The 16,863-nt window shown below is 38.3% G+C and overlaps 1 protein-coding gene across 3 annotated transcripts in view; it reads left to right on the forward strand.

Annotated features, from left to right (window-relative positions):
- Positions 1–16,863, forward strand: part of Pik3c2g (phosphatidylinositol-4-phosphate 3-kinase catalytic subunit type 2 gamma) — a 311,639-nt gene that overhangs the window by 49,598 nt on the left and 245,178 nt on the right. For 2 of the 3 annotated variants that reach the window (XM_052172750.1, XM_052172751.1), the window contains exons 8-9: positions 10,339–10,461; positions 15,873–15,906. In XM_052172750.1, coding sequence (XP_052028710.1) covers positions 10,339–10,461; positions 15,873–15,906 — 157 coding nt within the window. Of the gene's footprint in view, positions 1–5,451; positions 5,512–10,338; positions 10,462–15,872; positions 15,907–16,863 lie in introns of all 3 variants that reach the window. The other variant, XM_052172749.1, reaches the window with a different exon arrangement.

Below are 16,863 nucleotides of genomic sequence, written 5' to 3' on the forward strand. Positions count from 1 at the left end.
ACCCCAATAGACTCATAAAAGCTTGTTAGCAGGGCTTTTGGAGAAGAGCATTCAGAACAAATTGTGGGAAGACCAAAGTATCCTCAATTCTAAATGTCGCACCTGCTTATTAACAAGTGAATTAAGCAGGAGCATTGCATCATGGCCCCTATATCAGTCAGACCCCCCCCTTCGACAAATACCATTTCATCCATATCCTAAAGGGCACTGGTTGGAAAAATACTGTTTCCACCATCCCTTACAAACTTAGATTATTAGGCATGATTTGAAAACAAGGTAACAAATCCCCAGGTAGGTAAATGTCATGAATATTTCTGAGTCATGTACATAAGTTCAACTAACAAGTAGGTTTGTTCTTTGAAATAATTATTTCAACGAAGCCTATTTTAGGCTTCATTAATTTCAGATTGGGTGGCCTGGGTTGTGTCCTAGGTGGTTAACTGTGCAGATAGCTTATATGAAACTTTTCCATTGGGCACTTATCTCCTCAATTCCATCCCATGGATATTTTGAATTTTCAGAAAAATAATTTTGAAGACATTCTGTATTCTATTTTATCTTAAATTTTTGAAAGAAATTAAAAACAAAAGAGTTTTCCAAAAGCTATCGCCGAATGCATACTTGATGCAAAGAATTGAACGGTTTGCTCCCTGCATAGAGAGGGGTGGTGAGTGCCCTTCCCTGAAGGGGCTTAGGACCTGGCTTGAGAGAGGGTCTATTTACATAAGTAATTCCCAGAGTGGAGTCTATTCATCCCAGCACACTATAAAATCACATCTTACCCTGACTGAAAGAATTGACTTCTGATTCAAAATTGCTTCTTACTGGGATACTTCAATCTCCTTGCTGAGTTCCTACTGAAATGTCAGTCAGGACCTTTAGAGGTAAGCAAGTCGAATGAACCACTGAAATAATTGTAGAGCCCATGGGCCAAGATTGTACGAAATCAACTCAAGCTGAAGGGTGATTGGACTCCCAGCAATGTCTGCCTGGTCTTGGAAGGGCAAAGAACCCTCCTCCCCAGTTTGTCCGCCATCTAGCCTATGATTCAGACGCTGTAGCAACAACAAACAAAAGAATAATGTGGTTTTTGTATTCACACAAAACAGATCAGAAGAAATAAGGACAGGCTGCTTGTCCAAAACCACAAACCACCAGAGAGGAAAGAAAACTCAAAATATAAGCAGGAAGACTTAGTATGGGATATAGCAACACAGGTTATATTTTATTTTATTTTTTAGAATTAAGCACTCTTAGTAACAGCAAATATACTAGTAGATGTTCAGGAAGTCCAATTTCAAACATAATTTAAGCAGAGTTATAGTCCAGGTCAGAATTCAGAAGCAGAACTCCCCACCGCCTGAGAGATATTTCTGTCACCTTCCATTACTGTGGAGGAATTCTACCTAGCCTTCCTAGTTCATATTCCTCATTGCTACAGTAGAGATAATAAAATATAAGACAATGATACCTTTACAGATCAGTGAAAAGGACCCGTGTAATGTGTTTAATGCAGAGTGGTGATTGGAAGAATGTCTTCGCAGCAGTGCAAGTCAGGTAGTACTGGTCTCACAAAATCACATCTGCCCTGGTTTTCATTGCTATCACAGGGGCAGGGTGGGGTGGGTGTGGAGAATCCAGAATAAAACCATCAGTCCAGTTCATAATCACAATCAGATATAATAAAACGTTTTGAAAAGGAGTAAAAAAAACATAAGAAAATAAGAAAGAAAGAAAGAAAGAGAGAGAGAGAGAGAGAGAGAGAGAGAGAGAGAGAGAGAGAGAGGGAGGGAGGGAGGGAGGGAGAAAGGAAGGAAGGAAGGAAGGAAGGAAGGAAGGAAGGAAGGAAGGAAGGAAGGAAGGAAGGAAGGAAGGAAGGAAGGAAGGAAGGAAGGAAAAAAAAAGACCAGGTATGATGACCAGTGAGGAGGTCACTGAGGAGACAGAATCAGATCATGGGGAAATCAGACACAGTTTTCAGAATGCAGACTGCATTAGCAGAAATGCAGTCCAGACTAAAATGACTGAAAGTCAGAACTATTATGTAAAGAACATTCACTCCGAGACTGAAGATATAAAATCCTCAGAATCGCAGACATTGGAGTGGAAGATAGATAGTCCACAGCAAAGAAGCTGGGATTCTAGTGACAGCGAACAAGGGCCCCAGGGAAGTTTCTGGGAAGAAGTATGCACCATCTACGCTCTCTCTAGGGCTTAGATGTGTTGTGTAACACAGGATGAACATTTAGTAATGTACATACAATGTGAAGGCTAGTGTTATGACAGACACTGGCTAAGGGCCATGCGATGCCAGTGTCTGTGACTAGAAGACATGCCCTTTGTGCCCACTAGATGGCTCCACCTGGCACCTGTAAAGGCATCTGTCATCAAGCCTGTTGTTGCAACCCAATGGTGAAAGGAGATGACATTCTGTGTTGACCTTCACATTCTTCCTGTGGAACACACACACACACACACACACACACACACACAGAAACACACACACACACACAGAAACACAGACACAGACACACAGAAACATACCCAGAAACACACACACAAATACAGTCGCACATAGAGAGACACACACAAAGGCACACACACACAGATACATACATACACACATACAGAAACACACACAGACACACAGTCACAGACACACAGTCACACACACACAAACACACACACAAACACAAACACAGATACACAGAAACACACAGATAACACACAAACACATATACACCACACACATATACACATACACGGTCTCACACAGAGACACACACACACAGACACATACACACACACATACACACACACACACACACACACACAAATGTGCTTGCTCCATGTGCTGGTTGTGTTGGTTTTGAGTTCTGAGTAGTACTCCATTAGAAAAAAATGGACCTCAGTTTATCTCCTATACTGTTTGCAGACATTTGAGAAAATATCAATAATTTTTCTAGGGTATAAATTTGGGGATGTTCATGCATATGTATCCAATAAGTTTATGTATATTTCATAACATAGTGTAACTCCTTTCTTCACCATGTAATATAGTCCAACTTGAGGTTTGTGTAATTATGTTTTGTTAATTTTTATTTCTTATTAATACATTTTTAAGTACTTCTTGATAAATGCAACAATCATCCTTAATATTTTATAGCAAGCATGCTGTAAGCCACCTGGCATGGCTGCTGGGAACTGAACTCGGGTATCATACAAAAGAAGTATCTGTCCTAACCACTGAACTATCTCTTCATCCCTTGAATTTCTGCTTAAATCTCAGGTTAAAAAACTATGTTACACCTCTTTATACTATTAATTGAAGACTGGTTTCCACAGTTTTTCATACCTTCCCCGCAGTTTTCTTAGGATTATTTACAACTTTCTGTCTTACAATAATCCTATGTCCCATTTCAAATAGCTCTTTTGTGTATAAAGGTAATCATTCAAAGTTTTAATTCTTTGACATTTTCATACTTATATACAATGATTCTGATTATTTCGAGGCCCCCGTTAACTTCTCTCGTCCCCCCACACTCTTACACCTAACTCAATTTCTTCTCCCAACAAACCACTCAGACTTTAATGATTCTGTTTTGGCTTGGTTTGTGGGTGTGTGAAATGGAGGAGATTAATCAAAGTTGCCCGCAGAAAGAGAGGAGTGAGGTTACTTAGTGCAACAAGACTATTTAGTGGTGACAACACTGCAGAAGGAAAAGAGCCCCACCCCCACCCCAGCTCCTGTAACTGCCCATCCTCCTCTGTGGGCGGTGCTGTTCCTTCCACAGGGCTTCTTTATTTTTTAAATGCGCAACAAGTTGCTCATTTATTTAAAATAGTTTACTTTCCTCAGTTGCAGGAGATTGGCATCATTAAAAAAGGAAAACTATTAGCTACATGTTTATATATCAGGTTCTAGAAAGCCTGTCCTGTTCTGTCTTTATTTTATTTATTTAATTTTATATTTCTCATGTGCATATGAATCATATGAGCACCACTGATCTTTACATCCTAGTTACAATGAGATGCGTTGACTTGTGTTTCTGTGAAAATATTAATTTTTTTAAATTTTTTATTGAATGCTAGACAATAAGTCTAGCTTTAGAGATTGAGGTAAATTTTACTGAGGGCAGAGGGTGGTTTGCTTTCTTCTGCTATTTCTTAGTGTATAGGTGAATGTAATCCTGTGAAGACATTTGTACACAGGACCTTCTCCATGTTTCCTCTCCTCTCTGTAATCTTCTCTCTCTATTACCAAATGATTGACTCATTTTGGCACTAAAGTTTCGAGGACTTTTGTTGTAAGAGTCAAGCACATTCTCAGGTCAATGTTGTACCTGGACTTCTGGTGGGGACAGGGACCCTCCTGTGCACAGTAGGTAAATTCCTCCTTGTGTCTGGATTTAGTCTTGTGCAGTAGAGTATCTTGTTACCAAAGCCTGATGTGGAGATGACATCAAGTAGGATTCTTGACTCAAGGCTGGGTGACCCCTGTGCACAGAGTTTTCATCTCAACTCTTCTGTTATTAGTAGAGGAGAGTCATCTGTGCCTGAACTATTTCTAATGTTTATTCTCTGCTTCTCAGAAGCAAGGGCTAATACCTCACCAGGACACAACTACTGCTACCTCTACCTCCATGGCTTTACTTTATGTGTGTGTGTGTGTGTGTGTGTGTGTACACATATATGTGTATATATGTGCATATATATGTATTTACACACACACACATCCCACCAAGAGGGCAGGGCTTTATTCTTATCCCTAGACAATGCTCACTGCCACATACCACATCCGCAGTCCATGTCTGCGGATTACAGAGCTCTTCTCTAAACTATGCCGAATAGGCCCTTCTGTTCCAAATAAGTGTGCTAACTCAAACCCTGTCTTGTAGAAATCCTTTAAAATATTCCCCCACTTTCATATACACTTGAATGGTTACTGCACCCTCTCCTATTCTTTTCCAACGCTTAAGCATTTGATGTGTTCCATTTCTCCTGTTAGTCTTTGTGATTATGTTTACTTGGTGACATTGTGATCTCGCATCTATACAGGGGTCATAACAATTTACAACTTTGTATGTTATATGGCTTTATATGGTGGTTGCTTTCACTCACGTTTTACAATTGACTCAACACTCTACACTTCAAGCCAAAGTGCTCCTACAGAGAAAATATCCATCTCTTCAGAGGGGGGCTGGAAACATAGCAGGAAAAAAAGAACTGGAAAGAAAAACATCCTAAACTCTCAAGTGTCTCTGAATTCATAAGTTGATTTTGATGCTTCCCGGCAGCATATTTAAATAGGCACTCATTCAGGTTCTGTAAAGTCTGGATGTGGGTAAGGACTGCGTGACTGTTTAAAAGTGCTTGCCTTTGTCTCTGTCACCACAAGAATGCCCACGCTGGTCAGCTGTCATTCCTGTGATGGTCTATTCTTTTTTCCAGGAAGGTGTGGAGGAGAAACATTTGTCATCCATGTTTTCCAGTGACCAATACACTTCTCAGGTAAGTTTATTGTGTGAAATACTAAATTCAGAACATGTCTCACAGAACATAGTTTTGCATAACTGTTTGTGGTCCCATTAACTCAGAGTTAGGAAGAATTTAGCCCAGTCCAAATGTCTGCGGATTACAGAGCTCTTCTGTAAACTACCCTGATGCTTACGAACCCGCAAGTAAAGGAGTTCATTTTTCCTGGAGATACCTTCTCAATTCTTAAATCAATACTTTTGAGAGTTTTTTTTTTATCATATTGTTCTAAAGCCTTCCTTCCTTCCTTCCTTTATATGTGAATACAGGACTTTCATAGGATTTGGCCATTCAAAACAAATTTTCTCTGTAACCACTGTATTGTGCCTCTATCCAGGTATATACATGTGTTTGTGTGCACACTATATGTGTATGCATGTGTGCATATGTGCATGAGTGTGTGTGCATATGTATATGTGTGTTTCTTTGCATGTGCATGTGTTTTTATGCACACATATATGTGCATGCATGGATACATATGTACATGTCTGCATGTATCTGTGCATATATATATATATATATATCAAATGCATAAACATATATACATATATTAAAGAATGGTTGGAAAGTGTGTCCACACAGATGCATTGAGTATGCTTCTGCCTGAAACCGCAAAAATGCCAACCCCTGAAATAGTTGCTCTCCTGAAACTGGAACTGGCAAATTGGCAAGGAACGGCTTAAACCAGAGGGTGTAATAGGGCTCATGGTTTTAGGGGCTGCCATCCACTATGGTAGGAGGCATGGCAGCAGTCTGCTCAAGGTGATGTGGAGTGAATGATCAGAGAGATAAGCTTGTCCCTTCACAAAGCCAAAAACAGAAAGAATAGAGTTGGGATGAAAGAAGGGCTAGCCTTGTAAACTGTAAGGGCTATCCTGTAACCTTTAAGCCCTGCCACCAGGTAGTCTACTTCTTTCAGTGAGGTCCCACCTCCTAAACTGCAGGGCCTCACATATTCAAACCACACTAGCCTACTGAAATTATCAACACAGTTCCAGCCACATAATAGAGGTTAATATCTAGAGGTCTGTATAACAAGAGGTGTGTTTCAGATAACAGCTCCAGAAGGAAACACTTTTCTGAGCTCCATTCCAGGCAGTTGTCTTCTTTGCAGGATATAACCTGCCCATCATCTTCTGCAAATTCTGGGTCTTAGCTCAATCATCCCTTCCCCCATCCTACCCAGCTGTGAGGTTTAATCCATCAGCACCTGTCTGCATGTGAGATATAAACGTTAAGTTTTCATGTCAGAATCTAAGTCCAAACCCATAGTTCCCTGGGGCCCCTGAAGGACCTATGTTTGAGCTGTAGCTCAGACTCAAAGATTCCCCTTAGCTTTCTGTCATCTGGAGGATCAATCAGTTTCTGTTATGGGCTAAGCTATACCTTCACTCTTTTCTGAGAGTACAGGGTGTGTGCGTCCATGTATGCATAAGGAGTATGCATTGTGTTTCTGAATCTCAAATTTTTAAGAGCTAGATAGAATGCTTTTTCATATCCCTTGGGTAGTTCCTGATATATGTGTGTGTGTGTGTGTGTATATATGTATATATATATATATATTTATATGCACAAATAGTATTCATATATTGAGTGTATACAGTATATCACACACACACACACACACACACACACACACACACACACACACACACACACATATATATATATATATATATATATATGAAATAAATCAAATAGTACTCAAAATGTCATGGTGCCTGAATCTCATCTGTGCTTAAAGCTGTGTGTGTGTGTCTGTGTGTGTGTGTGTGTCTGTGTCTGTGTGTGTGTGTCTGTTCATGCACATGTATTGAGTATGTAAGGTCACTCTCATCTATATGGGAAGCTGTGAAGGCCAGAAGTCAGCATAGGTTATCTTCCTTAAATGTTTATATCTCCAGCCACTGAAACCACACTCCCCTCTTTATTTCCACCCCTACCCCCACAAATAAAATTTAGGCTCCTCTTAAATCCAGTATTTGTCAGTTTTTCATATTAAATCTATTACCAGGTTATTTTTATGATTGCATTATTTCACTCAACATATTCTAGCATTCTTGGTGACTCATGATTAGTTAATGTGCTTATCTTTTGGATGTTTGTGGCTATAAAATGAGATACATAGATTATATAAGCCAGTAAGATATACTGCAAGGCTGATACAGAGTAAACTAGATCCCACATTGCCAGAAACCCAAGGTGATTCAGGGTTTTCATTTTAGCTGATAATATGTCTGCATTTTAAAAAATTTACACTTTTGGAATCTTCCCAGTACACAAGTCAGGAAGCACCACCTTATATGTACAATAATCTTATGGAGTTTAATCCTCACTTCATCAGTTGTCTGTGCAAACTAGATGAGACCTTATTCTTTTATAATTAAAAACATGTGAATGTATCAAAATTAAACATTAGAATTTTATGGTTTACACTTTTTTATATTTCATCTCATGCAATCTTGATAGCAACCTTCTAGTCAATTAGTATGATTCCTCGTGTAGAGAAGACATTGTCTAGGCATATGGGAATAAATACTTAAATGAAGATTGTGGGTAGAACACAAAATTTCCCCATAGAGCTGCGCTGACCTCAGTGAATATGTTGACTATTTATAAAAGTAACTTTTACTCACTGATTTAATTGTTGTCTCAGAGGTTTACTGCTGAATGAGCTCACTCTGATCAGCTCTTTTTGAACTCTAGCTGGCTGGTTCAATTCAGGTTTTTTGGCCCAAAGTCCTCTTTAAGCTGAGTGATTCAAGCTGGCTTCTCTCAGCTTCTGACTGAGTTGCTCTTCTTGGCATGAAACTAACTCTGAAAAATTGCTTTAATCTTCAGGCCCCTTCTAATTCTCTGGTTCACAATGTTTTCACTTGTAACCTGTCTCTCTAAAAGTCTAACAGTAAAGCTGCCCCCTACACACACACACACACACACACACACACACACACCTGGCCACCCATCATCAACCACACCACCCCTCTTTTTCTCTATTTCTGCTCTTAAGTATCCTCTCTTTCCGCTGATGCTCTTGTGTTGAGTTGGGTGTATGCTACCTCTGACTCATTCTGTCAAATCTTTCTCTGTTTCATCATTTTGTCTGTCCCTCAGTTAGATATCACACCCAAACATGGTTGCTTTCTTCTACAAACTAACTTAACCAACATTGTTTGGGATTAAAAGTGTGTACTAAGGGTATGTCTGTATCCAGTCAGAGGGATTAAAGTTGTGTCTAGTCAGATCACACAGACCTAGAAAATCTTTGTGATCCCTTGCCAGAACAGCTATGTTGCTGGATTAAAATTATTCTACATCTTTTAACAAGGGCAATATTCTTTTAAGGAGCCATATAGTTTGTCAAGTCCAGTCTTAAACATGATGCTCTAAATTATGATCCAGTATTGATGGTAACTGCAGAAACTGCACAGAAATTGCAGCCTTTACTCTCTGGTTAGTAGAGAAGTATGTGTTTTGATTGAATTTATTGACCATGTTGTATTCTGATATCCATGTAAATCTCAGTATGTCTACTTTGATGAGTCACATGCTAATGAAGCAGTTTACTCTTGCCCAAAGGGACTGCTCATAGATATTTTCCCCCCATGCTACAATGAGCAGCTACATAGTTTCAATCTGTGAAAGACTTAAAACGAGTCTTAACTAAATATCTTCCTCTTATTTTTGCTCATCATTCAGGTCTATTGATGTTTGTGGGATGTCTATTTTTTCTTCTGTGATATTCATTAATAATTCTCCCTAAATTTATTTTCAGTGTTTATTTTTTTAAAAAAAAATCTCTTAAATTGTACTAGGAAGGCATCAAGAAACATTTTTATTTTCCACTAAATAGGTGAAATGGTGTCCTTAGTGAACAAAACTTCCTCAATGTAAAATTTAATTGATGTTTTTGATAAGAAAATATTCTAGAAAATGTAGGTTTGAGAATTTTATTTTGTGAATCCTTATCTTTCTCTCACTTATTCTCCTATTTTATCACTCCTCTTGTCCACCATCATTGACCTGTGCAGATCCTGTCTGCTGGATCTGGGATCTGAGGACCTGAAAGAATGGACCACAGTCTGATGTTCTAGACAACATTACGGCAGTTTCCATGTACTTTCACACATGAATGTAACAAAGAAAGCAATGACCCAAGGAACACAGTTTGAGTTCATGGCATAATCAGAAAAATATGTAAATGAATGACAGTAAGCACATACTAAATATTAACAGAGCAGCCCTTTCCCAGAACTTTACCAGGACAGGACAATTGAAGCACAACTGCCTGGCACATATATCTGGGGAAGCACAAAAGCAAGGCAGAAGGTGATAGCCAGATGTAGAGCACATGACCAGAGTGGGCTCTTTAACTATGATCTGACACCCAACAAGAATAAACAAGTCTTATAAATTGAATGGGCTTATCACGGGAGGCATGGAATCAAGTCCAAGACCAACACAGGGAGTAAAATGCACCTGAGGTGAAAGGTTTTGTTTTTGTTTTGTTTTGTTTTGTTTTCCAGGGTGTCCCCCAGTTGCCCAAGCTTTGTTCACTATGGCCTTGTTTCAACACCTTCCTCCTTATCCTTTCTTTCTTCCTCTCTTTCTTCCCTCTCTCATTTTACTTAAATAGTGTTAAATTAGATTACATTTACTCAGTACAGTAGTTATTCGAAGTTAAATGGAAGCTTTTGCTGTGAGAAGAGCTGACTACATTCCATTCTACTTTTTCTTCATGAGAAAAAGGTTAACTGGATATTAATTTTATTAAATGATGATATGTGATCTTGTCATCTACAGACACATGTGAATAATGTTATAGAAGAAGTTAAAAACATATGCACTGTTCTGGGGTGTATTGAGACCAATCAAGTTTCAGATGCAGTAAAAGAACTAAATCTAATTCTTCAGAGACAATCACAGGTAAATATATTCTACTGTTGTGGCATAAATAAATCTCACTCAACAATCAATTAAAGAGGTTGAAAAGTTTTTGCCTGGAAACCATGTACATGTGTGTTTGTATGTGAGCACACAGTATATTTCAATTATTCAGAAATATGGGCAGTCCAATTATGTTATACCAAAGAGATTCAAATTAAGTTAAAAGGAAATTTTTAACACTTTGACACTCAGAAAATTCGTGACTTCCCTCAAAATTTCCAAGTGCAGAGTCCTCTGGTGTCTGAGAGTGCGCACTGCACAGCATTCTGGCAGGTGTGTGTACAGGCTGCTGGTGGTGGTGGTCCTGGGCATAGGTACAGAATAGTTGGGCTGTGCAGCTAGAAGGCAGTAGACTGCATATGTGCTTTTCCACAGAATGTGAGGTAGACACTGCTGGTGTGTGTGCTGGAGAAATTCTCTGGAAACTATACCCTGAACTATTTCCTACTTTGAAGGGTTTGGGAAAAAGTGGAGCATTATACAAGATTTTAAATCTCAAGGAAAAAAAGTGAAGTTTCCAGTGTGAATGCTGATCAAAAATGACACTTGTGAAATCTGTTCACAACCTGCCTGCTACTTTAGCAAATGAATAGAGATAGAACAGTAACAATGATGGCAATAAATAATAATAATAATAATAATAATAATAATAATAATAATAATATAGCAATATGATAGTTCCTCTCCTGAGGTATACTAACAGATCCCAAGTATCAGTGTCTCTTGATACAGGTTTAGCCATGATAAGTTTCAGTTTACAAAATAGACAGGTAAAGAACTAATAAAAATGATGAAATGTAGCAATATAATACTGTGCTATAACATAGCGCAATTGCCAGCATCATTATTGTCACACTTTAAGGTCACTAAGTCAAATATGTTTACCTGCGCACAAATATTCCAAACCCTGACAAGTGATTTGGTAATTCAGATGAAGTTACTAAGGGACTGATGGATAAGTAGCAAACGCAGGAGACAGGAGGGTGTGGATAGAGGAGGTGGATACAGGAGACAAAGGGTTATCTGGTCCTAGGCAGTAAGGAGTCGGACAAGGAGGGCTTCCATTATACTACTCGGGATATGCTCGACTGACAAAGTGATGAATTGTTTATTTCTGAAATGTTCTACTTAGTACATTTAGAAGGGCTTTGACCACAGGCTCCTTGAAACCCACGACAGAGGAACTATTATAATTAACACCTGATACATATTACTCAATAATAATTTTATTCTGCTTCAGCTCTTTGTCATTACAATGCCACAGATTTAGTATTAGCATGTTCACTTTATTATTCAAATTTGCTGCACATGGTATTTAGGGACAGAGGATTAGTGCAAGAACACATGAATTCCTTATCTGCATGGAAAGAACAACAAAGATTATATTCCCTTTAAATACATTAGTCTAGAAATTCTCAAAAGATTGATTTCAAATATACATATTCATTTTTATACTGAATGTGCAAATCATTAGGCTGGATGCTCATTGCTGCCGACACCAGAGTGACTATGCAAAGTCAGTAATTAAATGCACGGCTATGTCTTGTTTTAATCAGAAGTTGTTTTATGATTAAACAATGGGAACAAATAATTTATTTGCATTCTCTGAACAATAAGGATGACAATACTAAGTTGTCCCAGACACAGATCACCAAATACGCTAAAAATAAACATCAACTAAAAAAACTAGTCAGCTAAATCAATAATCCCCAAATTTAATGTTTAAGAATGAGTTGTATTTGTGTCCCTGAATTTTTCTTAGTGAAAAAGTTAAGATTTTTTTTTATTTAACTTTCCCACTTATTGAGTTACTTTGCTGTGTCTGTGGTAGACTAGAGGACAAAAGCTCACTAAGGACAGTAGTGTTGACTGGGGCTTACAACCCGAAGAATCGTCCATCAGTGCAGTGCAAAGAACAGTGAGTGAGTGCAGCAGTGCAGGGGAATCGAAGCATCAAAGCTGGAAGCAGCTGGCCATGTTGCCTTTGAAGTCAGGGAGCTAAGTGAATGCATATTGTTACTCTGCCCTCTCTCTCTATTCACATAATCCTAGATCCCAGCCAGAGGATGCTACCATCTGAAGGAGCCTTCTCACTTCAGTTAGTGCAATCAAGATAACCCTGGTGCTCAAAGGCTAGAGTTATCTAAACCTTCCTTCATAGGAACACCCACACGCTTGTCTCTAGATTGGGCCAAGCAGATAGTTACCACTAACCACCACACCACTGGGATAGAAGCAAATGAAATAACTATGTATTCTCTAAATCTTAGTTTGTATAGATAGTAAGATCTATGAACTTCCCAGATGACAATTGGGTGAGAAATATTTTGGGTCCACATTTAATTTGATTGTATTGTTCTCTCCGTGTCAGGACAAAACACACAAAAAAATACTATAGTTTTGAAAAGCATACCACCTACATGTTCTGAAGTTCTAAAAACTTGATAATTAAAAGTTTCTTCACTTCTGCTGAATGGAGTCAATCCAGAAAGCCAAGCCAGTGAGAATTAGCTTCCAACATATAATTTGTGTCTTTTTGGTCATTACCTTTTTGGAGTATTGCAAGCACCTAGAGCTATAAGCAAGCACTATAATCTTTCAGTGCTGCAAATGGGATTGGGTTGTTATTGGTATACTGGTTCTTACCTGAATCTGATTGTGGTGAGCTTAAATCAGCCAAGTTGCCACCTGGTAATTGGGATGATTCTGGTGGAAGCTTTGAGTCTGCCTCCCCAGGTCAGCATGGAGGCATTAAGAACCACAGGCCCCATCTCTACCTTCCCGTCATCTCGTGGCTAACATGGACTTCTGCCACAAAGGAGCAGATATGAAAGTGTGGATGTGTGTCCTCTCTTCTATGGAAACCGTTAGGCTGGGTTTCAACTTTTATATCTACCTCATACTAGATCAGTAGAAACAAGTAATGGGGCAAAGAGAGAGGAAAACCACTTTTTCATGAAGAAGCACTTCACTTGATATTAAAGTTTTCTAAGGAATAAAATGTCAGATCTCCCAAGGAATCACTTCCTAAAATGCCCAAAACACAACTCTATTTTTTTTCTCCAAGATACCCAACTTCTCAGTAGATCCAAAGCCAAAGGAACCTTCTATGGAAAAAAAGACCTATTTTCTAGGAACACCATGGGTGGGTTATGCTCAAGGAAAGCTTAGATTTCTACAATACAGACCTTTTTATGTGCTGAATGTGTGATTTTTATTCTTTTTTCAGCTGAAATCATAGGTAGCCTCTAATTTTGATGAAGATAATGATTTTCATGGAATTGTGAATTTTATTTTATTTAAAGTGCATCATTAATAAATGGTTTAATCATCTCTACCCAACCCCAAGATCCTAGTTATTTTTTTACAGACTTTAAAGTTCATTGCTTTCATCCTGCCTACTGATTTTCATCCCATCTTAATTGTGAGCCTGCGTATAGAAGAATGTTGGCACAAAATACCAAATATATTTTTGCAGGATTTGTGCAGTAACCAATTACAATTAAAAAGTCAACAAAACCAATCTGTCTACCCACTGCGATCTAAGATAACAAACATGGAGGGGTCCAAGTCTCTGCCAGCAACTCTCAAATTGAGAGGCTTTGCTTTATCCTTGGCCTCGTTTATCCTTGGCCTCGTTTTCAGTCATCATGCAGGACACTGCTTCCTGCCATGTCAGGAAGTGACTAAGGATCTAATAAATGAGAGTTAGGCACAATGAAGAATTAAATCATAACTATACTTCTACTCTATGCTCCCACTTAGTATTGAAAGCAATCTTTAGCCTTCAAGTTATTATTCAGAAACTCACTTAATACACTTTTATAATCCATTCCAGACAACTGAAGCACCGAGTGGAAAATAGGTTCTTTCCTATTGTGCTGTAGGCGGACATCATGGTGATTTTTATAATATGTGTCTGCATTTCTGAATAACTTGAATTCTAGTCAAACCCAGCTAACAGCTCACGTAGTCTGTCCCACCTGGACAGGATGAAGCTATTACCTGGAGTTGTTAGGACTACTGTTTGATGCTACATTCGTGTGAAGAATGTACCTAACACAAGTGCTTCTGAGATTCATAGAATGACATTTTGAATCAAAGGGTTACATTCAGATTTAATTATATTTTACCATAGGAAATATTTCCTCACTAAAGGAATCCTGTGGAAGCTCTTTGATATAAAGAAACAGCTACTCTCCAGATTATTTGCTTAATAAATGTACTATTTAGTTAATTAGCTTCCTTAGAAACAAAATCTAATATTTTTAAAAGATTTATTTATTTTTATTTATATGAGTACATTGTCACTATCTTAAGACATACCAGAAGAGGGCATCAGATCTCATTACAGATGGTTGTGAGCCTCCATGTGGTTGCTGGGATTTGAACTCAGGACCTCTGGAAGAGCAGTCAGTGCTCTTAACCACTGAGCCATTGCTCCATCCCCAAAATCTAATATTTTTAATCAAAGAAAAAAATGATTTGAATGGTAATTTATCCTTGTTGTCCAGTTGCTGAAAGAGCTGAGGCTGGAGACTATCAGCAGTCTAGGAATTGTAGACAACTATGGTCAATGTATCAAGAGCCCATACATAAAATAAAATTATATTTCAGTCTTTCAAGATTTCTGTCAATTAGAATGGATTTTATTAGAAACTTGAACTTTCCCTTCCACTGAATCATGATACTTAGTGAATATATGAATTATGATGTATAGTTTTCATGGTAAGGAACATAGAGCCAGAGAGCCCCAAGCCTGCTAAGAAATTCCACATTTCCAATAAAGTCCTGTTGTGGGTGTGATTACAAATGGCAAGGGGAAGAATGAAAACAACATTTCAGATTGTGGTTTTGATTTGTGATTTGATTTAATATATTTTCCTCAGTGTTCAACTATAAGTTAACTAATGCTCTAAAATCAGAGAGAAATAAAACCAAGAGGAGAGTCTATGTTGTTCCTTTCCCCCTTCATCCAGACCTCTTTAGGAAGTTCCTCAAAGCTTGTGTCTGCTAATAATAAGAGATAGGCAGTGAACAACGAGTATTTGAGATGCACTTATAACAGAAGATTGGTTCCTGTCATGGTGGAGAGACAGAACTTGACAAGGTCTGCAGGGTGCTTTAATACTGAAAGGCTCGGCCAATTTGAGCAATTTTTTTTTTAAATCTCTAATAACTGACATTACCTACTGCAATATCCAGAAGGGTTTCTTATTGTACTCTAAAGATTTCCAGGGTTTAATATGCAACAGGGATAAACCAAGAGACACTTGCATCGCTCTCTCAGCCTAGGGAAAGTATCATGTGTCAATTTTTGGATATTACTACTTTGATTATTTCCTGGATTAGTAACGCAAACACTTCTTTTTTTTTCTCCCATTTTTTAGAATTTTCATCAGAATTCAGAGACTTCGAAAAAAGGTAACACACACACACACACACACACACACACATATATATATATATATATATAAACACTTGATGAAATGAAAGGAATGAAATACATAAGTCTTAGAATTCTGTCGTCTATTTTCTTCAGTTACTGTGGTAACACATGTCCACATGCACAAGGAGGAAATGGCTTACTCAGACCCTTAATAGCCCTTCTGCAGACAGAGTGATAAATTCACAAGAGAACTTTTTAGAAGGGTGTTTTATTTAAACCTTTATTCCAGTTTGTTTTAATAAAATGAGAAAAGTAGAGATACCTAAAAGGATTTCTTGTGGTGGTGGTTGTTTTGTTTTGTTTTCTTTTGTGATTGCTTGTGTGTGTGTGTGTGTGTGTGTGTGTGTGTGTGTGTGTGTGTGTGTGTGTTTGTTCTGTTATGTTGTTTTAAGATTAATTTTACCATGTAGCCTACTGCTCATCAGGAGCTCAGTATTAAGACCAACCAGACTGGCCTTGATCTTCCAGAGTTCTGCCTGCTTTTGCCATCCAAGAAGTGGAATTAAACACCTGTCTTACCACATGCAGCGAGATTTTTAAAAATCCTTTAGTCATCCTAAGATACTGCAAGCCGTCACTATACATTGAATTTTGATGTGAGACAAGTTGCAAGCATTTATCTTCAAAGCCCTTAATTTCTAATTTAGACTCATGATATATTTGAAAGACCAGCTGACAGACCAGGCAGAGGGGCTGGATTCTGAAGCAAGACTCACAGAGAATCTGGGATGGCGGTACTGCAAGTAGATTTTTCCCACTTCAATCAAGAGTAGGTGTGTGAGCATGTGCTTCAGAGCAGGATCCACTTTTCCAATCAGAAGACATCATGCCCAGCTTCATCAGCTCTACAATTTCTTAGCCCTGGGACCCAAGACTCTTGAATCACCTTGAATCATCCGTCATCCTAATGGGCACAAAATAGTGTGTTGTTG

This window comes from Apodemus sylvaticus, chromosome 2, assembly GCF_947179515.1.
Source record: "Apodemus sylvaticus chromosome 2, mApoSyl1.1, whole genome shotgun sequence".
Lineage (NCBI taxonomy): Eukaryota > Metazoa > Chordata > Mammalia > Rodentia > Muridae > Apodemus > Apodemus sylvaticus.